This window comes from Oncorhynchus mykiss, chromosome 21, assembly GCF_013265735.2.
Source record: "Oncorhynchus mykiss isolate Arlee chromosome 21, USDA_OmykA_1.1, whole genome shotgun sequence".
NCBI classification, from domain to species: domain Eukaryota; kingdom Metazoa; phylum Chordata; class Actinopteri; order Salmoniformes; family Salmonidae; genus Oncorhynchus; species Oncorhynchus mykiss.
In genome coordinates, this window is record NC_048585.1 from 29,053,794 (window position 1) to 29,080,284 (window position 26,491).

General features: G+C 42.3%; 2 protein-coding genes and 1 pseudogene across 3 annotated transcripts; all 3 read right to left on the reverse strand.

Moving 5' to 3' along the window:
* Positions 1-773: 773 nt before the first annotated feature.
* On the reverse strand, positions 774-4,231 carry LOC110500925 (B-cell receptor-associated protein 29-like). The gene is made up of 5 exons (XM_036956502.1): positions 4,167-4,231; positions 1,758-1,893; positions 1,418-1,520; positions 1,066-1,157; positions 774-863 (listed from the first exon to the last, which is right to left on the reverse strand). The coding sequence occupies exons 1-5, from the start codon at positions 4,229-4,231 to the stop codon at positions 828-830; spliced, it is 432 nt and encodes a 143-aa protein (XP_036812397.1). The 3' UTR covers positions 774-827.
* A 7,968-nt stretch (positions 4,232-12,199) lies between these two features.
* bcap29 (B cell receptor associated protein 29) lies at positions 12,200-24,417 on the reverse strand. Of its 2 annotated transcripts, none has more exons than XM_036957580.1 (8): positions 24,280-24,417; positions 23,116-23,222; positions 15,520-15,620; positions 15,217-15,364; positions 14,776-14,911; positions 14,409-14,511; positions 14,046-14,137; positions 12,200-12,293 (listed from the first exon to the last, which is right to left on the reverse strand). In XM_036957580.1, the coding sequence occupies exons 2-8, from the start codon at positions 23,205-23,207 to the stop codon at positions 12,258-12,260; spliced, it is 708 nt and encodes a 235-aa protein (XP_036813475.1). In that variant the 5' UTR covers positions 23,208-23,222; positions 24,280-24,417; the 3' UTR covers positions 12,200-12,257. The 2 variants fall into 2 exon arrangements, with proteins under 2 accessions (XP_036813475.1, XP_021433080.2); XM_021577405.2 differs by lacking the exon at positions 24,280-24,417 and adding an exon at positions 23,817-23,974.
* LOC110500195 lies at positions 24,280-26,194 on the reverse strand (annotated as a pseudogene).
* Between the last annotated feature and the right edge of the window lie 297 nt (positions 26,195-26,491).

Genomic DNA, 26,491 nt, shown 5'->3' on the forward strand with positions numbered 1-26,491 from the left:
TCGATTGTGTGTGTGTGACACACTACAGGGGGTCTGAGAGTGAAAAGAGGGAATAGGAATCTCTCAGTGGTGGAAAAAGTACCCAACTGTCATGCTTGAATAAAAGTAAAGATACCTTAATAGAAAATGACTCAAGTAACAGTCACCCAGTACAATTCTACTTGAGTAAAAGTATTTGGCTTAAAATATACTTAAGTATCAAAAGTAAAAGTATAAATCATTTCAAATTCCTTATATCAAGCAAAACAGATGGCACCATTTTCTTGTTTACTTTCAATCTAGCCGAATCCTGACCCTGTGTAATATTCACAAACCACTTAAGATCTAAATACGTAGAATATCTCCAGAGGAATGGAAACAAAACATCACCATTGCTTAAATATAGCTTCCCTACCCCAATGACCTGAATGCTCATTTTGTTTTACAAAAAACGTACAATTCAATCTGTATAGTTGCTAAGGTAAAAAACTGGAATATAGACATCATTGATATGAATGCAATGGTGGTCCTGCCATTACATCAAAAACACATTAAAAGTAGAAGACCACTGTAATCTGAAGCTTGGACTGCCATCCATTCTCCAACAGTCTGAAAATAATAGAAAAACACTTTCTATGCTGGTGTAGTAGCTCTTCTATTACAAACGTGCTCAGGTGCTTTTTATCTCATGTTTGCCAGCTCAGTGGTGCTTTGGAGGGTTATTTTGGTGACGTCATGCAGAGTGCTTCAGTATGTCAAAGGAAAATGATAGCGTGCGTGACAGTGTTTTTTTTCTGGTTTCTTGGTACAATCTGTAAACGTTCTGACAGCTGTAGTCATAACCCCGATCAATCATCCTTTTTGTCTCCACACTCTTGAAGATTCTGGAAAAAACAATATATACATTATATATGTGAAGTGGTAAATGTACAGTAGTAGTACTAAAGTCAGAGCTGTAGTATTCTGTCTACATTTGAGCAGGGTAGTAATATACAGCATCTAAGTCCTGACAGCTTTGAACAAGGCAGGGTGAGCAGTAATATGTAGGCTATTGTAGATACTGTATGTGAGCTGGTCTGGGGTTACCTGGTGTTCTTTCAGCAGTCGGTCGTATTCTTTGGTCAGTCCATCGGATTGTTTCTTCATAGCTTCCATCTCGGATTGAGACTTTTTCAAGGCTAGGTAAAACATTAACCCCAAAGCATTCCCATTATCATCCAATTCCCATGCATATCATCCAATCTCTCTAAAAGGTGACATGCTATGGGTCAAAGTGCACATTCTTGAACAGTAATTGAAGCCCATGTTTGTTTTACTGTCATTATGGTCTGATTTCATTTTGTTGGTTATTGTATTTTAGTTGTACATTTTCACTTTATTAAAGTATTATTGGTTGTATTATTCAGTCGGTCACAAAAGTATTGTGTATCTTCCTCACCTTCCCCTGAGCCCTTCAGTTCTCCTCTCAGTTTCTCCATCTCTTTTCTCAGCAGCTTGTTTCCCTCTGCTGTGGCCTTGTTCCCCTTCCCATCCATCAGAGCCTGAAAAACACATTAACCATTAATCACACCTCTCAACCATATACAGTACCAAAATTAGTTTCGTTACTTATTGTGTGGATGAAGGCCCATATCTCCGTTTCGCCTTTTAGATCAAAATGAATACGTTTTCACAGACCAGGGGGGCCTTATCTTAGATCAGCGCTCCTCTTCTTTTTGAGACCCTTTTAAATATGGGCTCAGGTGCAGAAAGGGCAGTGATACTGGGTATGACTTCACCTGTTTCAGTAGCTCGTTGTCCTCCATGTATTTCTTGGCAGTTTGGTTATCACTCTCTGCCTTGGTCTGCAGAGAGGCCGTGGTGCTAGACGCCGTCGCCAGCTGGTTGATCAGAGTGATCCCCCGCCACAGTACTCTGTAGGGAAACAACACACACAGAGATGGTGTTCAATAATGAGATTTAAAACAAATCTTAAACAGAGTGCTGCAACTTGAACTTGTCCATCTGAACACATTCTTTGTTTTCCATTTTTCTAAACATTTTGCTACGGTGTCCCCTACTGAACACGACCAGTGTTATGGTCATTGCAATGAATAAAGGAATCTCTATGATTATGACGATCCATGCACTGGCTGGTTTTCACCAGACTCAGTATGTCAATGGGAGGACAGACCAGAGCTCACAGACTTAGAGCCAGAGGAAAAGGGAAAAGCCAGAGACGAAGAGGTTCCTCTGCCCAGTACTGGTTGCCTTTATTTGTTTGGTAAACTTGCCACTGCGGTGGATAGTTGGTTGTGTGCTGTGTTGGAGAGTACAGTCGTGGCCAAAAGTTTTGAGAATGACACAAATATGAATTTTCGCAAAGTCTGCTGCCTCAGTTTGTATGATGGCAATTTGCATATACTCCAGAATGTTATCAATAGTGATTAGATTAATTGTCATTAATTACAAAGTACATCTTTGCCATGCAAATGAACTGAATCCCCAAAAAACATTTCCACTGCATTTCAGCTCTGCCACAAAAGGACCAGCTGACATCATGTCAGTGACTCTCTCGTTAACGCAGGTGTGAGTGTTGACGAGGACAAGGCTGGAGATCACTCTGTCATGCTGATTGAGTTCGAATAACAGACTGGAAGCTTCAAAAGGAGGGTGGTGCTTGGAATCATTGTTCTTCCGCTGTCATCCATGGTTACCTGCAAGCAAACACGTGCTGTCATCATTGCTTTGCGCAAAAAGGGCTTCACAGGCAAGGATGCCAGTAAGATTGCACCTAAATCAACCATTTATCGGATCATGAAGAACTTCAAGGAGAGCGGTTCAATTGTTGTGAAGAAGGCCTCAGGGCGCCCAAGAAAGTCCAGCAAGCGCCAGGATCATCTCCTAAAGTTGATTCAGCTGCGGGATCAGGGCACCACCAGTACAGAGCTTGCTCAGGAATGGCAGCAGGCAGGTGTACGCACAGTGAGGCGAATACTTTTGGAGGATGGCCTGGTGTCAAGAAGGGCAGCAACGAAGCCACTTCTCTCCAGGAAAAACATCAGGGACAGACTTATATTCTGCAAAGGGTACAGGAATTGGACTGCTGAGTACTGGGGTAAAGTCATTTTCTCTGATGAATCCCCTTTTCCGATTGTTTGGGGCATCCGGAAAAATGCTTGTCTGGTGAAGACAAGGTGAGCGCTACCATCAGTCCTATGTCATGGCAACAGTAAAGCATCCTGAGACCATTCATGTGTGAAGTTGCTTCTCAGCCAAGGGAGTGGCTCACTCACAATTTTGCCTAAGATCACAGCCATGAATAAAGAATGGTACCAACACATCCTCCAAAGGCAACTTCTCCCAACCATCCAGGAACAGTTTGGTGACGAACAATGCCCTTTCCAGCATGATGGAGCACCTTGCCACTGACTACACACACCATTGTTAATTATATTTAGTTTACTTTAGTTGATAAATATATTTTGTTATTCCTTATCTCCTTATGTGTCCCTTTTTGTTACTAACTTTGAGCCGGTTCGTGACATGAGTAAAAGTAAAGATACAATAGAAAATGACTGAAGTAAAAATGAAAGCCACCCAGTAAAATACTACTTGAGTAGAAGTATTTGGTTTTAAAAATACTAAAGTATAAATCATTTCAGAATCTTTACATTAAGAAAACCAAATGGCACCATTTTTATTTTATTACATTTACAGATAGCCATGGGCACAGTCCAAAAAAATCATAATTTCCAATCAAAGCATGTGTGTTTAGCGAGTCTGCCATTTTCTTTAGGAATGTAGTGAAGTAAAATTAGTCAAATATAAATAGTGAAGTACAGATACCCCTAAATAATACTTTAAAGTACTACTTAAGTACTTTATACCACTGGTAGAGGGAGACATATGCACACCACAACTATCAGAATGAGAAATAATAAACAAACACTTTTATTCCATAGAAAATAAAATTAATAACATGCACAATAAAATATACCTAGCCTGTGTTTATGATAGGCCTTCTGTCTGGGGAGCCATATGTGTTGTGGAGGTAGTCTATGACTGCGGCGCTGCTTTGCAGGGAGTTGATCACCTTCCTCTCGGGCTGGGAGCTGACCCTCTCCAGCATGTAGATGAGGTGCTGGTGGAAGCAGGTGAAGGGGGTCCCCTAGTTTGTGGCGAGGTCCATCCAGTCCCACACACACTCAAGAGGGGTCTCATTGTAGCCAGCGAACATGGCCGGGTTGGACAACAGCCCCCGGCCTGCCATCACACCTACAAGACAGGGCATGTGAGGTGGGAGAGGAAGTGCCTTAAGTGAGCCATTTAACAATAAAGATCCTGTATATTCTATATTTTCTCAAATTATTCATGCGCATGGAACCTCTAGCTACCCTTTTAATTATTTACAATTCATATCTGTTAAGATTACACAAACAGAATGAGTTCCCTGGAGGGAATGAGAGGTTACAGACTAAATGCAGATGAAATGCTGAAGTGTTTATAATAAAGACGGCTATGAAGTTCTGTGAAAATGAATAATGACAGTGGCTCCCAGGAAACCCCCCATGTTGTAGTTTATTTTCATAGAACTGCACAGCTGGTCATTGTTGATCACTTTGGCCTATATAAAGGAAATAAATATGAAGCCATTTCAAGAGCATCTTTCCCAAGGAAATAACTACACATCTCTAGTTACTAAGTATCTGTCTCATATGACACCCTATTCCCATACAGAGTGCACTATTTTTGACCAGATTCCTGTGTGACTGCCTTTGGAGTCTGTGGTCACAAGCCGTACACAATATTGGGAAAAGGAATCAATTGTGATTTGCACAAATGTAACTGAAAATGAACTCCAGTGAGCTGGTGAGTGGTTTCCACATCTCGAATGCTCTTTACGTCTCAGTTGGCAATGACCTCTGTGGCACTCCTCTGCAGTCCGACCATGGACCGTTATCACCTGGTAGATTCCAATTGGAATTACACATCATTTTGCAAGCCAGCATAATGTAACCTGCGGGCCTGATTTAACCTTTAAACCATGAGTCCATGGGGCCAGACGGATTACCAGAACGTGTACTTAGAGCATGCGCTGATCAACTGGCAAGTGTCTTCACTGACATTTTCAACCAATCAGATCACCATAGTCCCTGTGCCCAAGAAAGCGAAGGTAACCTTCCTAAATGACTACCACTCCGTAGCACTCACGCCAGTAGCCATGAAGTGCTTTCAAAGGCTTGTCATGGCTCATATCAACACCATCATCCCAGAAACCCTAGACCCATTCCAATTTGCATACCGCCCCAACAGATCCACAGATGATGCAATCTCTATTGCACTCCACACTGCCCTTTCCCACCTGGACAAAAGGAACACCTATGTGAGAATGCTGTTCATTGACTACAGCTCAGCGTTCAACACCATAATGCCCACAAAGCTCATCACTAAGCTAAGGACCCTGGGTCTAAACACCTCCCTCTGCAACTGGAGCCCCCAGGTGGTAAGGGTAGGCAACAACACATCTGCCACGCTGAACACTGGGGCCACTCAGGGGTGCATGCTTAGTCCTCTCCTATATTTTCTGTTCATCCACGACTGTGTGGCCAAGCACGACTCCAACACTCTCATTAAGTTTGACAGTGGTAGGCCTGATCAGCGACAACGATGAGATAGCCTATAGTGAGGAGGTCAGAGACCTAGCAGTGTGGTGCCAGGACAACAACCTCTCCCTCAATGTTAGCAAGACAAAGGAGCTGATCGTGGACTACAGGAAAAGGAGGGCCAAACAGGCCCCCATTAACATCGATGGGGCTGCAGCAGAGCGGGTCGAGAGATTCAAGTTCCTAGGTTTCCACATCACCAACAAACTATCATGGTCCAAACACACCAATACAATTGTGAAGAGGAGACTGAAAAGATTTGCCATGGGTCCCCCAGATCCTCAAAAAGTTCAACAGCTGCACCAGCAAGAGCATTCTGACCGGTTGCATCACCGCCTGGTATGGAAATCGCTCGGCATCCAACCGTAAGGCGGAGGTTGACCGATTAATCGCTAAAAGAAATCCAGGTTAGCAGGCAATATTAACCAGGTGAAATTGTGTCACTTCTCTTGCGTTCATAGAACGCAGAGTCAGTGTATATGCAACAGTTTGGGCCGCCTAATTTGCCAGAATTTATGACATAACATTGAAGGTTGTGCAATGTAACAGGAATATTTAGACTTATGGATGCCACCTGTTAGATAAAATACGGAACGGTTCCGTATTTCACTGAAAGAATAAACGTCTTGTTTTCGAGATGATAGTTTCCAGATCTGACCATATTATTAATGGTATTTCTGTGTGTTATCATGTTATGACTAAGTCTATGATTTGATAGAGCAGTGTAACTGAGCGATGGTAGGCAGCAGCAGACTCGTAAGCATTCATTCAAACAGCACTTTCGTGCGTTTGCCAGCAGCTGTTTATGACTTCAAGCCTTTCAACTCCTGAGATTAGGCTCGTGTAACCGATGTGAAATGGTTAGCTAGTTAGCGGGGTGCGCGCTAATAGCGTTTCAAACATCACTCGCTCTGAGACTTGGAGTAGTTGTTCCCCTTGCTCTGCATGGGTAACGCTGCTTCGAGGGTGGCTGTTGTCATTGTGTTCCTGGTTCGAGCCCAGGTAGGAGCGAGGAGAGGGACGGAAGCTATACTTACACTGGCAATACTAAAGTGCCTATAAGAACATCCAATAGTCAAAGGTTAATGAAATACAAATGGTATAGAGAGAAATAGTCCTATAATTCCTATAATAACTACAGCCTAAAACTTCTTACCTGGGAATATTGAAGACTCATGTTAAAAGGAACCACCAGCTTTCTCATGTTCTGAGCAAGGAACTTAGACTTTAGCTTTCTTACATGGCACACATCGCACTTTTACTTTCTGCTCCAACATTTTGTTTTTGCATTATTTAAACCAAATTGAACATTTCATTATTTATTTGAGGCTAAATTGATTTTATTGATGTATTATATTAAGTTAAAATAAGTGTTCATTCAGTATTGTTGTAATTGTCATTATTACAAACAAAAAAGGGAAAAAAGAAGAGAAAATCGGCCGATTAACTGGTATCAGCTTTTTTTGGTCCTCCAATAATCTGTATCGGCGTTGAAAAATCATAATCGGTCGACCTCTAGTAGTGTGTATGGCTCAGTACATTACTGGGGCCAAGCTTCCTGCCATCCAGGACCTACAGTGCCTTGCGAAAGTATTTGGCCCCCTTGAACTTTGCGACCTTTTGCCACATTTCAGGCTTCAAACATAAAGATATAAAACTGTATTTTTTTGTGAAGAATCAACAACAAGTGGGACACAATCATGAAGTGGAACGACATTTATTGGATATTTCAAACTTTTTTAACAAATCAAAAACTGAAAAATTGGGCGTGCAAAATTATTCAGCCCCCTTAAGTTAATACTTTGTAGCGCCACCTTTTGCTGCGATTACAGCTGTAAGTCGCTTGGGGTATGTCTCTATCAGTTTTGCACATCGAGAGACTGAAATGTTTTCCCATTCCTCCTTGCAAAACAGCTCGAGCTCAGTGAGGTTGGATGGAGAGCATTTGTGAACAGCAGTTTTCAGTTCTTTCCACAGATTCTCGATTGGATTCAGGTCTGGACTTTGACTTGGCCATTCTAACACCTGGATATGTTTATTTTTGAACCATTCCATTGTAGATTTTTCTTTATGTTTTGGATCATTGTCTTGTTGGAAGACAAATCTCCGTCCCAGTCTCAGGTCTTTTGCAGACTCCATCAGGTTTTCTTCCAGAGTGGTCCTGTATTTGGCTCCATCCATCTTCCCATCAATTTTAAACCATCTTCCCTGTCGCTGCTGAAGAAAGGCAGGCCCAAACCATGATGCTGCCACCACCATGTTTGACAGTGGGGATGGTGTGGTCAGGGTGATGAGCTGTGTTGCTTTTACGCCAAACATAACGTTTTGCATTGTTGCCAAAAAGTTCAATTTTGGTTTCATCTGACCAGAGCACCTTCTTCCACTTGTTTGGTGTGTCTCCCAGGTGTCTTGTGGCAAACTTTAAACAACACCTTTTATGGATATCTTTAAGAAATGGCTTTCTTCTTGCCACTCTTCCATAAAGGCCAGATTTGTGCAATATACGACTGATTGTTGTCCTATGGACAGAGTCTCCCACCTCAGCTGTAGATCTCTGCAGTTCATCCAGAGTGATCATGGGCCTCTTGGCTGCATCTCTGATCAGTCTTCTCCTTGTATGAGCTGAAAGTTTAGAGGGACGGCCAGGTCTTGGTAGATTTGCAGTGGTCTGATACTCCTTCCATTTCGATATTATCGCTTGCACAGTGCTCCTTGGGATGTTTAAAGCTTGGGAAATCTTTTTGTATCCAAATCCGGCTTTAAACTTCTTCACAACAGTATCTCGGACCTGCCTGGTGTGTTCCTTGTTCTTCATGATGCTCTCTGCGCTTTTAACGGACCTCTGAGACTATCACAGTGCAGGTGCATTTATACGGAGACTTGATTACACACAGGTGGATTGTATTTATCATCATTAGTCATTTAGGTCAACATTGGATCATTCAGAGATCCTCACTGAACTTCTGGAGAGAGTTTGCTGCACTGAAAGTAAAGGGGCTGAATAATTTTGCACGCCCAATTTTTCAGTTTTTGATTTGTTAAAAAAGTTTGAAATATCCAATAAATGTCGTTCCACTTCATGATTGTGTCCCACTTGTTGTTGATTCTTCACAAAAAAATACAGTTGTATATCTTTATGTTTGAAGCCTGAAATGTGGCAAAAGGTCGCAAAGTCAATGGGGCCGAATACTTTCGCAAGGCACTGTATATACTAGACGGTGTCAGGAATGCCCGAAAAATTGTCAAAGACTCCAGTCACCCAAGTCATAGACTGTTCTCTCTGCGACCGCACTGTAGGCGGTATCGGAGCACCAAGTCTAGGTCCAAAAGGCTCCTTAACAGCTTCTACTCCAAGCCATAAGAGTGCTGAACAATTAATCAAATGGCCACATGGACTACAAATGGCCAACCCCCCTCCTTTGTTTTTACACTGCTGCTACTTGCTGTTATTATCTATGCATTGTCACTTTATCCCTACCTACATGTACAAATGACCTTGACTAACCTGCACCCCTGTACATTGACTCAGTACTGGTACCCCCAGTATATAGCCTTGTTATTGTGTTAACTTTGATTTTATTTTTTACTTTAATTTATTTAGTCAATATTTTCTTAACTATTTCTTGAACTGCATTGTTGGTTAGGAATTTGTAAGTAAGCATTTCACGGTATTGTATTGGGTGCATGTGACAAATACAATTTGATTTGTCCATTGTTACAGTTAACACTATTGATTTAACACTGGAGAATTCGCTGCGTAAAATCTGATCATAATGCGCCTTTTAATCGTTTAAACCTGTCTAAAACTAAGGGCACAATCAGAATAAGATCAGGGCAAATTACATGTTGGCAGCAGGTATAAACGGGGCTACTGTTCATGTCTGTGTGACTGTTGTACCACAGGAGATGCCACTGTGCCAGCTTATCATAGCTGTTCTCTGCCTTTGGTGTGTAGCAGGAGCTTTCTTATTTCAGTTCTGATCAAATCCAATAGGTGGCAGTATTGCATACTGGTAATAAATCCAATTTCAATCACTGGGGTTGGTGGGCCAAATTTATAAACTCAGCAAAAAAAGAAATCTCTTTTTCAGGACAGTCTTTCAAAGATAATTTGTAAAAATCTAAATAACTTCACAGATCTTCATTGTAAAGGGTTTAAACACTTTCTCATGCGTGTTCAATGAACCATAAACAATTCATGGATATGCACCTGTGGAACGGTCATTAAGACACTAACAGCTTACAGATGGAAGGCAATTAAGTTCACAGTTATGAAAACTCAGGACACTAAAGAGGCCTTTCTACTGACACCAAAAGAAAGATGCCCAGGGTCCCTGCTTATCTGCGTGAACGTGCTTTAGGCATGCTGCAAGGAGGCATGAGGTCTGCAGATGTGGCCAGGACAATAAATTGCAATGGCCGTACTGTGAGACGCCTAAGACAGCGCTACAGGGAAGACAGGACGGACAGCTGATCGTCCTCGCAGCGGCAGACCACGTGTAAACACCTGCAAAGGATCGGTACATCCGAAGGACAGGTACAGGATGGCAACAACTGCCCGAGTTACACTAGGAACGCACAATCCCTCCATCAGTACTCAGACTGTCCACAATAGGCTGAGAAGATGGACTGAGGGCTTGTAGGCCTGTTGTAAGGCAGAACCTCACCGGCAACAACGTCACCTATGGCCACAAACCCACCGTCGCTGGACCAGACAGGACTGGTTAAAAAGTGCTCTTCACTGGCGAGTTGTGGTTGTCTCACCAGGGGAGATCGTCGGTTTTGCGTTTATCGTCGAAGGAATGAGTGTTACACCGAGGACTGTACTCTGGAGCGGGATTGATTTGGAGGATCTGTCATGGTCTGGCGCGATGTGTCACAGCATCATCTAACTGAGCTTGTTGTCATTGCAGGCAATCTCAACCCTGTGCGTTACAGGGAAGACATCCTCCTCCCTCATGTGGTTCCCTTCCTGCAGGCTCATCCTGACATGACCCTCCAGCATGACAATGCCACCAGCCATACTGCTCATTCTGTCCATGATTTCCTACAAGACAGGAATGTCAGTGTTCTGCCATGGCCAGCGAAGAGCCCGGATCTCAATCCCATTGAGCACGTCTGGGACCTGTTGGATCAGAGGGTGGGCTAGGCCCATTCCCCCAACGAAATGTCCGGGAACTTGCAGACGTCTTGGTGGAAGAGTAGGGTAACATCTCACAGCAAGAACTGGCAAATCTGGTGCAGTCCATGAGGAGATGCACTGCAGTACTTAATGCAGCTGGTGGTCACACCCGATACGGACTAACTTTTGATTTTGACCCCTCCTTTGTTTAGGGACACATTATTCAATTTCTGTTAGTCACATGTCTGTGGAACTTGTTCAGTTTATGTCTCAGTTGTTGAATCTTTTTGTTCATACAAATACTTACACATGTTAAGTTTGCTGAAAATATACACAGTTGACAAAGAGGACGTTTCTTTTTTTGCTGGCTGAGTTTGTTGATTTTGCAAGCGATACCAAGGAAAAAAACGTATATGAATCACTTTGTTTTGTGAAGCTAATGAAATGGATGGCATTTCTCACTCGATTAAAAAAATAGTTGCATTTCTTCGTTTAAAACAGAATAACTTGTGTTACATTTACAACAGTAAAACATTTTTAATATGGGATAACATGTTGGTATGTGGAGACAATTTTTCCAAACTATTTTTTTTTTATTTCGCAACAAAAACAACTAATAGTGAGCAATACTGGAATATTGCAACACTTTCTTACTCAAAGCAGATTTTTGTACTCGCAATGAGAAAATCTCTACAGTGGTCTGAAAGGCACTTATTCAGTCAGTACAGTACTGGGGCCCTATAGGAGATAAGTACTTAGGGGATGGGGGCTGGAGGAAGTTTGTTGGTCAATTACCCATTCCAAGTGCTGACCCGGTCTACCCAACCCAACCCCTGGGCTGGGATAGTCAATACAGAGAGTCTGAGTGAGAAGAGGAAAGATGAATTTGCTCAGACTTTTCCGTTTCAGTATCCTTATTACAAAACAGAAAATCAAGACCCTGTGTAATATTCACAAACCCTTCACATCTAAGAGGAATGAAAACAGAACGTCACCATTGATATCAAATATTCAATAACTCAATATAGCTTCTCTACCACTAATTCAATGCTAATTTTGTTTTACAAAATACATACAACTCAATCTGTAATACGCCTAACTGCTAAGGTGAAACAAAATGGATAAGAACGCAACGGTGGTACTCTTGCCATATACAGGGAAAAAACAGCATAGCAAGCCCATTACATCAAAAATACATTCACAGTAGAAGACCACTGTAATCTGAAGCTTGTACACCCATGCATGCAGGCATTCATTCACAACTGTGAAATTCTCCAAATGTCAGCAAATACTATTTCTATGCTGGTGTAGTAGCTATTCTATTACAAACGTGCTCAGGTGCTTTTTATCTAATGTTTGCCAGCTCAGTGGTGCTTTGGAGGGTTATTTTGGTGACGTCATGCAGAGTGCTTCAGTATGTCAAAGGAAAATGATAGCGTGCGTGACAGTGTTATTTTCTGGTTCCTTGGTACAATCTGTAAACGTTCTGACAGCTGTAGTCATAACCCCGATCAATCATCCTTTTTGTCTCCACACTCTTGAAGATTCTGTAAAAAACAATATATACAGTATATGTGTAAAGTGGTAGAGTTAAATGTACAGTAGTAGTACTAAAGTCAGAGCTGAAATATTCCGTCTACATTTGAGCAGGGTAGTAATATACAGCATCTAAGTCATGACAGCTTTGAACAAGGCAGGGTGAGCAGTAATATCAAATCAAACATGTACAGTGCCTTCAGAAATTATTCATCCCTCTTGATTTATTCTACATGTTGTCACAGCCTGAATTCAAAATGGATTAAATAAAAAAAGTCTCACTTATCTATACACGATTCCGACAAAGTGAAAACGTGTTTTTAGAATTTTTTTGCACAATTTGTTGAAAATTAAATACAGAAATCTCATTTTCATGAGTACTCACACCCCTGAGTCAATACTTTGTAAGAGCCTTTGGTAGAGATTACAGCTGTGAATCTAAGAATCTAAGAGCTTTCCACACCTGGATTGAGAAGTATTTGCCCATTATGCTTTTCAAAACTCTTAAAGCTCTGTCAAATTTTGTTGATCATTGCTAGACAATTTTCAGGTCTTGCCATAGATTTTCAAGTAGATTTAAGTCAAAACTGTAACTCGGCCACTTAGGACCATTCACTATCGTCTTGGTAAACAACTCCAGTGAAGATGTGGCCTTTTGTTTTAGGTTATTGTCCTGCTGAAAGGTGAATTCTCCCAGTATCTGGTGGAAAGGAGACTGAACTAGGTTTTCCTGTAATATTTTGCCAGTGCTTAGCTCCATCCCATTTATTTTTTATGATGAAAAACTCCAGTCTTTAAAAATTACTAGCATACCCATAACATGATGCAGCCACCACAATGCCCCAAAATATGGAGAGTGGTACTCAGTCATGTGTTGCATTGGATTTTCCCCAAACATAACACTTTGCATCCAGGACAAAAATATATTTGCTTTGCCACATTTTTTGCAGTATTACTTTAGTGCCTTATTGCAAACAGGATGCATGTTTTGGGATATTGAAAAAAAAAAATATGTTCATGCTTCCATCTTTTCACTATGTCAATTAGGTTAATATTGTGGAGTAACTAGAATGTTAATGATCCATCCTCAGTTACCCTGTCACAGCCATTAAACTTAAACTGTTTTAAAGTCACTATTGGCCTCATGGCGGTCCCAGAGCAGTTTCCTCACTCTCTGGCAACGGAGCTAGGAAGGACGCCTGAACCTTTGTAGTGACGGTGTATTGATAAACCATCCAAAGTGTAATTAATAACTTCACCATGCTCAAAGGGATATTCAATGTCTGCTTTTTTTATTGTAATTTTACCTATCTACCAATAGGTGCCCTTCTTTGCAAGGCATTGGAAAACCTTCCTGGTTTTTGTGGTTGAATCTGTGTTAGAAATTCACTGCTCAACGGAGGGATCTTACAATTATTTGTATTTGTGCGGTACAGAGAGGAGGTAGTCCTTCAAAATCATGTTAAACACTTATTGCACAGAGTCCATGCAACTTATTATGCGATTTGTTAAGCAAATGTTCATCCCTGAACTTATTAGGGGTTGAATACATATTGACTCAAGACATTTCAGCTTTTTATTTTTCATTAATTTGTACAAATTTCAAAAAAACATGTTTCCACTTTGACATTATGGGGTATTGTGTGTAGGCCATTGGCAAAATGTAACACAACAACATTTGGAAAAAGTCAAGGGGTGTGAATACTTTCTGAAGGCACTGTAGGCTAATTGTAGATACTGTATGCGAGCTGGTCTGGGGTTACCTGGTGTTCTTTCAGCAGTCGGTCGTATTCTTTGGTCAGTCCATCGGATTGTTTCTTCATAGCTTCCATCTCGGATTGGGACTTTTTCAAGGCTAGGTAAAACATTAACCCAAAGCATTCCCATTATCATCCAATTCCCATGCATATCATCCAATCTCTCTAAAAGGTGACATGCTATGGGTCAAAGTGCACATTCTTGAACAGTAATTGAAGCCCATGTTTGTTTTACTTTCATTATGGTCTGATTTCATTTGGTTGGTTATTGTATTGTAGTTGTACATTTTAAAATGATTTCAGTATTATTGGATTTTTGATTCTATTATTCAGTCTGTCACAAAAGTATTGTCTGTGTATCTTCCTCACCTTCCCCTGAGCCCTTCAGTTCTCCTCTCAGTTTCTCCATCTCTTTTTTCAGCAGCTCGTTTCCCTCTGCTGTGGCCTTGTTCCCCTTCCCATCCATCAGAGTCTGAAAGAAAACACATTAACCATTAATCACACCTCTCAACCTTATGTAATACCAAAAATTATTTTAGTTACTTTTAGTGTGGATGAAGACCCATATCTCTGAGTAGTAGTTCTGATATAACATCCATTTCGCCTTACATCTAAATGAATTTGTTTCTGTGGACAAGGGGAGCCTTATCTTAGATCAGCGCTCCTCTTCTTTTTGAGACCCTTTTAAATATGGGCTCAGGTGCAGAAAGGGCAGTGATACTGGGTATGACTTCACCTGTTTCAGTAGCTCGTTGTCCTCCATGTATTTCTTGGCAGTTTGGTTATCACTCTCTGCCTTGGTCTGCAGAGAGGCCGTGGTGCTAGACGCCGTCGCCAGCTGGTTGATCAGAGTGATCACCCGCCTCAGCACTCTGTAGGGAAACAGACATAGATTGTGTTCAATACTGATTTTTAAAAAATCCAACAGAGCTGCCACCTGAACTTGTCCATCTGAACATATTTTTTTGATTTCTGTTGCTTAAACATTTTGCTACGATGTGCCCTCCTGAATACGACCAGGGTGTTATGGTCATTGTAATGAATAAAGACATCTCTAAGATTATGACAATCCATGCACTGGCTGGTTTTCACCAGTATCCATCCCAATGTGAAGACGACACAGTGAAGATTCAGTATGTCAATGGGTGAGTGATGGACAGACCGATCCAGGACTTACAGCCAGAGGAAGAGGGTAAAGCCAGAGATGTAGAGGTTCCTCTGGGCTCTGAACAGCTTCATGTGGAGGTTGTCAAACATGTTGGGATGCAGATTAGCATCCTTGCTGTTTCCCGCCCCCGAATACTTCCTCACCTCACGCACAGCATCTATAGGAGGACAGAAGGGTGTGCAGGTGTGGTACGACATGGTTAAACATGGTAAGACATGGAGATTGCAAAAGCATTGTATGAGATTGTCATTATTGAGAGTGATTATGATCTGTGAGTAAATTAAACCATGACACTTTCTGGCATCATCTTACCGAGGAAGAGGACTATAAGGATTATGATCATGGCGAGGAAGAATTTATTCCAAAACCTGGCCATTTTGTTCCATATTCTTAGCTGGAAGATACTCTGCCATCTGCAAAAGAGCACAAAAACATAATGCTGAGACTCAGAACACTGCAAAAGCAAATCAATGTCTAATAAAAAATCCCTGGATGCAGCTTAGGGCTGTCCCCGACAAAAATAAAAACAACTTGTCGACCGAAAGTCCTCCGTTCTTTCTACCAATCAATTGGTAGAAATTTAAAAACGTGTATTTTCCATTTATAGACACACCCTGTGTGTTTTAATAAAAATCTAGATGCTTGTCTGACGCTTCAAGCAAACTATTTAATTAAATAAGACACAAATGACTCAAGATGGAGCCAGAGATCAAGATAATTAAAACTTATTAACGTGACCCGACCATCCTCCTCCTTCTCCTGCTGGGTTTCTACTTTCCTGAAGTTGCCGGTAATATGCAACACGAGTGGAATGCCAATTTCTTACAATTTTACTGATCTGTGTGCCGGGTTATGGTTTTCAGATGCACATTTTAGTTGAACGGTTTTATTTAATTTATAATAATGTCTTCGTATCTCAATCATTGACATGTGGTGAATCAAAATTCTATCAAAATCTAAATGAAAATGATACAAACCAAAAAAAGTAACTGTATTGCCATTATCAACTTTGTAAAATTAGCCTACATAAAGTCAACAAATAAAACATGGCAACCTGTAGGTAGAAAATATCCTGACAAAAATAAATATCCAATAAATCACATTGGCTACGCATGGCCTGTCTGCAATGAACTTGAAACATTGTATCAACTATCAACTTGGGTTCAACCAGAAGTTCTCACACTAGCAAACTAAAATATTCTTAGAGTTCGCCATGCCAGTGAGCTCGTGACAGACATCTGTAGACTATTTGCGCAAGGGATAAGAGCTCACCAGGTAGGCCTATTTTATGACGTTTCCACTCGATCAAAGCATTACATTTTCCCTTCACGCTGCGTGGTTATCAAAAGGGAGGTCCTGATCTGGCTATGCCATGTCTCTGTGGGCTACACTAGTTCATTTAGCAGACAAGATTTGCTAAGAACTCACCAGGTAGGCCTATTTTATGACGTTTCCACTCGATCAAAGCATTACATTTTCCCTTCACGCTGCGTGGTTATCAAAAGGGAGGTCCTGATCTGGCTATGCCATGTCTCTGTGGGCTACACTAGTTCATTTAGCAGACAAGATTTGCTAAGAACTCTGTGGCATTGGCTCCCGAGTGGTGCAGCGGTCTAAGGCACTGCATTGCAGTGTTAGGAGCATCACTACAGACCCAGGTTCAATCCCGGGCTTTATCACAACCGGCCGTGACCGGGAGTCCCATAGGGCGGCGCACAATTTGTCTAGCGCTGTACGGGTTAGGGCAATTATTATAATTTCCACCATTTAAAAAAAAAATTATCTTCCCCAAACTTGAAACTCAAGCGCTGCTTATGTATGGCAGTTAGGCTCTGCACCCCTTGTGAAGCAGATTAATGTGCTTGATTAAAAATTATTTGGCCCCTTTAGTTGTGATACAAACCTTATCAAAACATATGACCAAGGCTACATGAGGTTTGCAACTATGATAAAAAATAAATAAAAAAGGTATTTTTTTCTTGCCTTAAGCTGGGCATCATTCACAAGTGATAATTCACAAGTGATAAGCAGCTAAAATTGTCAGAGTATTCTTGATTTAATCTTGTCTTTACATATACTAAATTTAGTGTGCAATTTTGTTTTCATTTAGAGTGAAACATTATTATGCACCTGTTTTGAAACAGTTAGCATGTTTGTTAGACTACGAATGACCATCAGCAGCATCAGAGCTTGGAGTAGCCTAATTACCGTGACCAAATGGTCAAATGGAATTTGACTGCCTTCATGACGCGTGACCGTCCTTACTCAACATTGACAGTAGCACTCCAAACAAAAGACAAAGTCTTAATTGACAAAAACAAATGAGTTTATTATGAGTTATCACAATAGTAGCATAGGTTGTGCGCTCTGCAAACGTGTCCACTTTGACAGTGAGAACGGTAAAACTAGAACAATAATAGATCGAATGAATTAACAGAAATTACCATTACCAAACAAACATTATAGATTAGAAATTATAGGAATTAACGGTAAATGTTCTACACTACCGTTCAAAAGTTTGGGGTCACTTCGAAATGTCCTTGTTTTTTTAAAGGACATTTTTTGTCCATTAAAATATCATCAAATTGATCAGAAATACAGTGTAGACATTGCTAATGTTGTAAATGACTATTGTGGCAGGTTTTTTATGGAATTTCTACAGAGGCCCATTATCAGCAACCATCACTGTGTTCCAATGGCACGTTGTGTTAGCTAATCCAAGTTTATAATTTTAAAAGTCTAATTGATCATTAGAAAACCCTTTTGCAATTATGTTAGCACAGCTAAAAACTGTGTTCTAATTAAAGAAGCAATAAAACTGTCCCTCTTTAGACTAGTTGAGTATCTGGAGCATCAGTATTTGTGAGTTCGATTACTGGCTCAAAATGGCCAGAAACAAAGACCTTCCTCCTGAAACTCGTCAGTCTATTCTTGTTAAATCTTAACACTACAGCATACAATGACAATCCGTGCTTCCAACTCTGTGGCAACAGTTTGGGGAAGGCCCTTTCCTGTTTCAGCATGACAATGCCCCAATGCACAAAGCGAGGTACAAACATAAATTGTTTGTCGCGATTGGTGTGGAATAATTTGACTGGCCTGCACAGATCCCTGACCTCAACCCCATCAAACACATTTGGGATGAACAGGTGTAGGTAGACCTTACCGTGAAATGCTTAACCAACAATGCAGAGTTTTAAAAAGTAAGACATTTGCTAAATAAACTAAATGAAAAAAAGTAACAAAATAACAATAACGAGGCTATATACAAGGGGTACCGGTACCGAGTCAATGTGCAGGGGTACGGATTAGTTGAAGTAATATGTACATGTAGGTAGGGGTAAAGTGACTATGCATAGATAATAAACAGAGAGTAGCAGCAGCGTATGTGAAGAGTGTGAAGGAATATGAATGTGTGTGTGTGTGTGTGTTGTAATATGCATGTGTATGTTTTGTCTGTGTGTCCGTGTTGGGGTGTCAGTGTAGCATGTGTGAGTGTGTGGTTAGAGTCCAGTGAGTGTGCATTGAGCCTGTGCAAGAGAGTCCTAGCAAAAAGCACAAATAAGAATAAAATATGGGGGTCAGTGCAAATAGTCAGGTTGGCATTTGATTAACTGTTTAGCAGTCTTGTGGCTTTGGGGTAGAACCTGTTAAGGAGCCTTTTGGTCCCAGACTTACCGTACCACTTGCCGTGCGGTAGCATAGAGGACAGTCTGACTTGGGTGGCTGGCGTCTTTAACAATTTTTAGGGCCTTCCTCCGACACCACCTGGTATATAGGTCCTGGATGGCAGAAAGCTTGGCCCCAGTGAAGTGCTGTACGCACTACCTTTTGTAGCACCTTGCGGTCGGATGCAGAGCCGTTGCCATACCAAGTGGTGATGCAACAAGTCAGGATGCTCTCAATGGTGCAGCTGTAGAACTTTGAGGATCTGAGGGACCCATGCCAAATCTTTTCAGCCTCCTGAGGGGGAAGAGTTGTTGTCGTACCTTCTTCACGACTGTGTTGGTGTGTTTGGACCATGATAGGTTCTTAAGTGTTGTAGACACCAAGGAACTTGAAGTTCTCGACCCGTTCCACTACAGCGTTGAATGGGGGCGTGCTTGGCCCTCATTATCCTATAGTCCACGATCATCTCCTTTGTCTTGCTCACCTTGAGGAAGAGGTTGTTGTCCTGGCAACACACTGCCAGGTCTCTGACCTCCTCCCTATAGGTGGTCTCATTGTCGTTGTTGATCAGGCCTACCACCGTCGTGCCGTCTGCAAACTCGATGTCGGAGTCGTGGCCACGCAGTTGTAGGTTAACAGAGAGTACAGGAGGGGAATAAGCACACACTCCTGAGGGGCCCCTGTGTTGAGGGGCAGCCCGTCAAGAAGTCCAGGATCCAGTTGCAGAGGGTACATAATGTTGCCGCTACCGTCTCTTATGACCGAAAATAACTTCTAGACATCAGGACTGCGATTACTCACCACAGACTAGCAGAATCCTTTTTTTCCTTTCACGACTCTGATGAGCCCGAGGATATACAGCTCCCTGGGGAACGAGCCCTGTGATATGCGTGAAGAGGAGGCTGAGTTTTACCAAATTTCTATCACATGTTAAATGTGCAACCAGAGGGAAAAGAACTCTGGACCACCTATACTCCACACACAGACACGCATACAAAAATCTCCCTCGCCCTACATTTGGCAAATCTGACCATAAATCCATCCTCCTGATTCCTGCTTAGAAGCAAAAATTAAAGCAGGAAGCACCAGTGACTAGATCAATAAAAAAGTAGTCAGATGAAGCAGATGCTAAACTACAGGAATGTTTTGCTAGCACAGACTGGACTATGTTCCGGGACTCCTCCAATGGCAGTGAGGAGTACACCACATCTGTCATTGGCTTCATCAATAAGTGCATCGATGACGTCGTCCCCACAGTGACCATACCCCAGCCAGAAGCCATGGCTTACAGGCAGCATCCACACTGAACTAAAGGCTAGAGCTGCCGCTTTCAAGGAGCGGGACTCTAGCCCGGAAGCTTATAAGAAATCCCTACGAACCGTCAAATCAAATCAAATGTATTTATAAAGCAAAGTCAAACAGGCAAAGCGTCAATACAGGACTAAGATCAAGATATACTACACCGGCTCTGACATCCACATCGTCGGATGTGTCAGGGCCTGCAAACCATTACAGACTACAAAGGGAAGCACAGCCGAGAGCTGCCCAGTGACACGAGCCTACCAGATGAGCTAAACTACTTCTATGCTCACTTTGAGGCAAATAACACTGAAACATGCATGAGAGCACCAGCTGTACTGGAAGACTGTCTGATCACGCAGCCGCAGCTGATGTAAGACCCTTTAACAGGTCAACATTCACAAGAACAATGCCTCCTGGGTGGCGCAGTGGTCTAAGGCACTGCATCGCACTGTGCCACCAGAGACTCTGGGTTCGAGCCCAGGCTCTGTCGCAGCCAGCGATGCACAATTGGCCCAGCATCTTCCGGGTTAGGGAGGGTTTGGCCGGCAGGGATATCTTTGTCTCATCGCGCACTAGCGACTTCTGTGGAGGGCCAGGTTGCCAGGTGTACGACACATTGGTGTGGCTGGCTTCTGGGTTGGATGTGCGTTGTGTCAAGAAGGTGTACTGGCAGCTAGGTTTGGTTGTGTTTTGTAGGACGCATGGCTCTTAACCGTCGCCTCTCCCGAGTCCGTATGGGAGTTGCAGCGATGAGACAAGACTCCAACTACTACCAATTGGATACCACGAAATTGAGGAGAAAAAAAGGGGTAATAAAATACATTCACAAGGCCGCAGGGCCAGACAGATTACCAGGACGTGTACGGCGAGAATGTGCTGACCTAGCAAGTATCTTCACTGACATTTACAACATCTCCCTGTCTGAGCAGACTAGCATAGTGCCTGTGCCCAAGAACACTAAGGTAACCTGCCTAAATGACTACCGACCCATAGCACTGGTCGGTCGGCCTGATCACCGACAACAAGACAGCCTATAGGGAGGTGGTCAGAGACCTGGCCGTGTGGTGCCAGGACAACGACCTCTCCCTCAACGTGATCAAGATGAGCGAGCACGCCCCCATTCTCATCGACAGGGCTGCAGTGGAGAAGGTTGAAAACTTCAAGTTCCTTGGTGTCCACATCGCCAACGAACTAACATGATCCAAGCACACCATGAGAGTCGTGAAGCAGGCACGACAAAACCTATTCCCCCTCAGGAGACTGAAAAGATTTGGCATGGGTCCTCAGATCCTCAAAAGGCTCTACAGCTGCGCCATCGAGAGCATCCTGACTGGTTATCTCACTGCCTGGTATGGCAACTGCTCGGGATCCGACCGCAAGACACTACAGAGGGTAGTGCGTACGGCCCAGTACATCACTGGGGCCAAGCTCCCTGCCATCCAGGACCTTTATACCAGGCGGTGTCAGAGGAAGGCCCTAAAACTTGTCAAAGACTCCAGCCACCCTAGTCGTAGACGGTTCTCTCTGCTACCACACGGCAAGCAGTACCGGAGCGCTAAGTCTAGGTCCAAGAGGCTTCTAAACAGCTTCTACCCCAAGCCATAAGACTCCTGTACATCTAGTCAAATGGCTAGCCAGACTATTTGCATTGCCCCCCCCCCCCTCCACACCACGGCCACTCTCTGTTGTCATCTATGCAGTCACTTTAATTAACTCTACCTACATGTACAAACTACCTCAACTAACCGGTGTCCCTGCACATTGACTCTGTACTGGCACCCCCCTGTATATATTGTTATTTTTTACTGCTGCTCTTTAATTACTTTTTTTTATTTTTAAACTTCTCTTATTCTTATCCGTATTTTTTAACACTGAACTGTTGGTCAGGGGCTCGTAAATAAGCATTACACTGTAAGGTAATATTGTTGTATTCTCACCTAGGTGTTCCTTTTGTCCAGGTGGGAAAGGGCAGTGTGGAGTTCAATAGAGATTGCATCACCTGTGGATCTGTTGGGGCGGTATGCAAATTAGAGTGGGTCCAAGGTTTCTGGGATGATGGTGTTGATTTGAGCCATGACCAGCTTTTTCAAGATGTTCATGGTGATGGATTCTGGCTCCTAACTCCTTAACTTGGGATAGGGTTAATTATCAGGTATCCTATTGAAATATTGAGTGCTTAGGTTTAGAGGGTCTACACCAGAAGTTAATGGTTATCTGTAGGAGGAAGGTGTATGGTGTGTGCAATTAAGCTTGGAATGTGCTGAGTGCAGGGAAAACGATCACATGTGGCAACATTAATAAGGTGAGCGAGCCATGGATTAGTGGTGAAGGGGGTCAGGTCATGTTAAGGGAAGAGGAACCATTTATTGCCCATATCACTTTGTATCTTTATTGCTAGGCAGGAAACTATGTTTTGCGAGAAGGAGGAGACTCCACCCAAACGGTTGTACAAATATCACCACTATTGTAAACATGTTTCTGTCAATTCAGCTGTTAGATCCTTTGGCAGGAATAAACTTGGTTTAAGCTTTAAGCTTTCACAGTGTCCGTCTGGTTCTTACTCTAATAACTAGAACCTAACATTGGCTACAGATGTGAGTGCTACTGTGGCGGAAGTCATTTAGGCAGGTTACCTTGGCGTTCATGGGCACAGGGACTATGGTGGTCTGCTTGAAACATGTGGGTATGGTTGAAAATGTCAGTTTGACACTTGCCAGCTGGTCGGCGAATGCTCTGAGTATGCGTCCTGGTATTCGGACCGTGACCAAAAAAACATGTATTTTTAACATCTGCAAATTACGTATTTTCAACTTTCATTCAGAACTGAAAATCAACCCGACTTCAATGTCTGGAAAATACGTATTTTAGACAAAATGTCAACATAATTTCGCTTACTGGGTTGTTGCAGTATCAGGATTGGTTAGGGCTCATTCCTACCTGGTGGCTGAGACGAAGGGTAGACAGAGGATGAGGAGTACACCTATTTCCACATAGAGGAAGAGGGCAACTGCAGTCCATTGCAACGTCATCTCTAACAATACAGTCTGTAAAATATGAAACATTCTTAGCAACGAAGGTTATTTTCACAGTCTGGCAGTAACGTTAGGTTGTTTTGCCAGAATGGAAAAGGACTGGTGTAATTGTTGATGTCAACAAGAGAAAGATTCAACTTGCTACGTAGCTAGCTAGTTTCCTCTGGACATATTTCAGCTAACTGTGAAACCACCAATGCAAATGTATTAAGAACAACAATGTAGTTCCTGTTTCAGAGATAAGCCTCTTATCCTAGCAAGATACGTAACGTTACTATGTTCCCATGCTTGGTTAATAACACCCAGCAGCACTAAGTGTATGCTGTTTCATTCAGTGTGTAACATGTCCTTATATCATAGAAATAGTAGCTACGCCTAATAGAAATAGTAGCTAGCTAAGTTTAACGGTATTGCTAAAGACTTTGCCTCATGCGGTGACATCAGCCAGGTAGCTGGCAATATTTTAAGGCAGGACACGATAGCTATTTAGTTAACTGGTAACGTTACTAGCTAACGTTAGCACTTTTGTGAAATACATAGTAAGTAACTACACATACGAGGAGCCAAGTTCAGCCTCTTAATAATTATGCAAAGTATGTAACTTACTTTACGGCATCCGAACAAAGAAACTGGAGGATGAAAGGCAAACTTAAATTTGGAGACAGTTGTTTTACGCTTCTTTTTTTGCTGTCACTTTTTTTGGGTCCCATTTGAATGACGTTATACAGAAGGTTTTATCTGTTCGCTTACTGGCTTATTCTCTACTGAGGAGAACCAATAAGGTTCTGCCATATGTTGTAAATCCCATACTGTACACATCATGGACAGTTCAAATATGATGAAATTAGGTGTAATGTGTTTGGTTTTGTTTGTACGTTCTAGTCGTGTCTGACTGGACATGTTGAAGTGAATCTGATGTGACCTTCATTTTTTTTTTGCAGGTAAACACATTATGTGCATGCACACTGCACACCTGGACTATCAGAATAAAAAAATAAAAGGTAATATAGTAAATAAAATATTTTATTCCATAGAAAATAAAATTAATAACATACACATTAAAATATACCTAGCCTGTGTTTATGATAGGCCTTCTGTCTTTGGAGCCATATGTGTTGTGGAGGTAGTCTATGACTGCGGCGCTGCTTTGCAGGGAGTTGATCACCTTCCTCTCGGGCTGGGAGCTGACCCTCTCCAGCATGTAGATGAGGTGCTGGTGGAAGCAGGTGAAGGGGGTCCCCTGGTTTGTGGTGAGGTCCACCCAGTCCCACACACACTCAAGAGGGGTCTCATTGTAGCCAGTGAACATGGCCGGGTTGGACAACAGCCCCCGGCCTGCCATCACACCTACAAGACAGGACATGTGGGGTGGGAGGGGAAGTGTCTTGAGTGAGCCATATAACTATACAGATCCTGTAGAGATATTCTATATTTTCTCTAATTATTTATTTGCATGGAACCTCTAGCTACCCTTCTAAGTATTTACCATTAATATATGTTAAGATGACACAATAAACAGAGAATGATTTCCCTGGAGGGAATGAGAGGTTACAGAATAAATGCAGATGAAAAGAAGATAGTGTTTATGATAAGGAGTAAACAGTGGGCTATGCAGTTCTATAAAAATAAGCCATGATAGTGCCTCCCAGAACCCCCCCCATGTTGTGGTTTATTTTCATAGAACTGCACAGCCTGTCATTGTGGATCACTTTGGCCTATATAAATTGATTTAATATGAAGCCATTTCAAGAGCATCTTTCCCAAGGAAATAACTCTCATATGACACCCTATTCCCATACACAGTGCACTACTTTTGACCAGAGCCCTGTGTGACTGCCTTTGGAGTCTGGTCAAAAGTAGTGCACAACATTGGGAATAGGGATCAATTGAAATTTGCACTAATTGAACTGACCATCAACTCAAGTGAGCTGATGTGTGGTCTCCACATCTCGGTGGGTCTTTATGTCTCTGTTGGCGATGACAGGGACTGACAGGCTGTCCTTGATGGTCTTGATAGCGTCAAAGTGGACCGCTGGTGGTGGTACGACCATGGACCGTTATCCAGGACACCCCTGCCGCCTCTGCCTTCTGACACAGGTCCACCGTACATCACAGGTCCTTGTGAATTCTGGGAAAAGAGAGCGGAAACAACGACTGGAAAAGGAACTTCTGATGACACTTAGGTTGCTTGCAAAATACAGCTGTTACAGGCTCTTTTGTCTTGGAAGCAAAAGTGAAACAATTATATTTGGTGATATGATCACTCTTACCTTATTTTGATGGAGGCTGTGTAGTTAGGATTGTCTACTTGGTTCCTGACATGTCAAACCATGTCTTTGACAGGCTCAGGTTTGTTGAGAAGGCATGCACCGTAGCCTTCCGACATGGCCCACCGCTGGGGACAGCCACAGTTGAGGTCCACTCCATCAGAGAAGGGTGAGACCACACAGGCTGCATCAGCCAGGGTCTGGGCATCACTGGCAGCAAACTGCACGATCAGAGGATGGTCAGCTGAGAGATACATTGAGCAATAAAGTTGGATTTAATTGACACCAAAATTGACAGTCTTCACACATCCAATGACTGCAGACACCAAGTCCCTATATTTCGAGAGGCATCTAATATTTCCTTTTAGAAAAAAAGTGATCTCATATTACCTTCATTGTTTGTAAATTAACTGTCTCTGGCTTTGACAGAACACATAAAGTCAGGAGCAACTATCATTGGAGTGAAGCAAATGTCACAGTCAAATTTCCTCACCAGTGACCTGAATGCCAGCCTGGAAAAGCAGGAAAATAAACGATGAGATATAGCTATTGCTCAACCTACTTCAGCTATCCGCACAAATCCCAACCGCTGAACAAGTAATTGAAAATGTCCAAAGATCAGATCATCTTACTTTTATTACCGGACCATAGGAGCACAGATTTTCAGAACTTCCCTTACTCAAACATGTCCATCATGTTGGTGGTCGTCCTTTTCATAGACCATATGTTTTTAATCACTGAAGTTAGTTAACCAGTTGGCTAGCTTATTAGCCATGGAAATGCTTTTCTTTCCACAGTCGAAATAGTTTGGTGCATACAGTTTATGGCCTATTCTAACGTTGATGTGACTCGATAACGTTCATATTTTATGTAATTAAGATAGCAAGATAAAGTTCACAAACACCCGAATGCAAACAATAACACGCAGTATCGTTAGTGGGCGTGTCCACCGAACAACTTTTCATTTTTGAACTTTGAACCTAATAAGTATAAATAAATAACGTTATCACAATG

Coding starts and splice junctions, on each gene's coding strand:
- bcap29 (XM_036957580.1), bottom strand. CDS start 23,207: ATGACGTTGCAATGGACTGCAGTTGCCCTCTTCCTCTATGTGGAAATA. Junction 14,912..15,216: donor TTTACCCTCTTCCTCTGGCT/GTAAGTCCTGGA, acceptor GTTTCCCTACAG/AGTGCTGAGGCGGGTGATCA. Junction 12,294..14,045: donor GACTGCTGAAAGAACACCAG/GTAACCCCAGAC, acceptor TGTTTTTTACAG/AATCTTCAAGAGTGTGGAGA.
- LOC110500925 (XM_036956502.1), bottom strand. CDS start 4,231: ATGGCAGGCCGGGGGCTGTTGTCCAACCCGGCCATGTTCGCTGGCTAC. Junction 1,521..1,757: donor ACAACGAGCTACTGAAACAG/GTGAAGTCATAC, acceptor TGTGTTTTTCAG/GCTCTGATGGATGGGAAGGG. Junction 864..1,065: donor GACTGCTGAAAGAACACCAG/GTAACCCCAGAC, acceptor TGTTTTTTCCAG/AATCTTCAAGAGTGTGGAGA.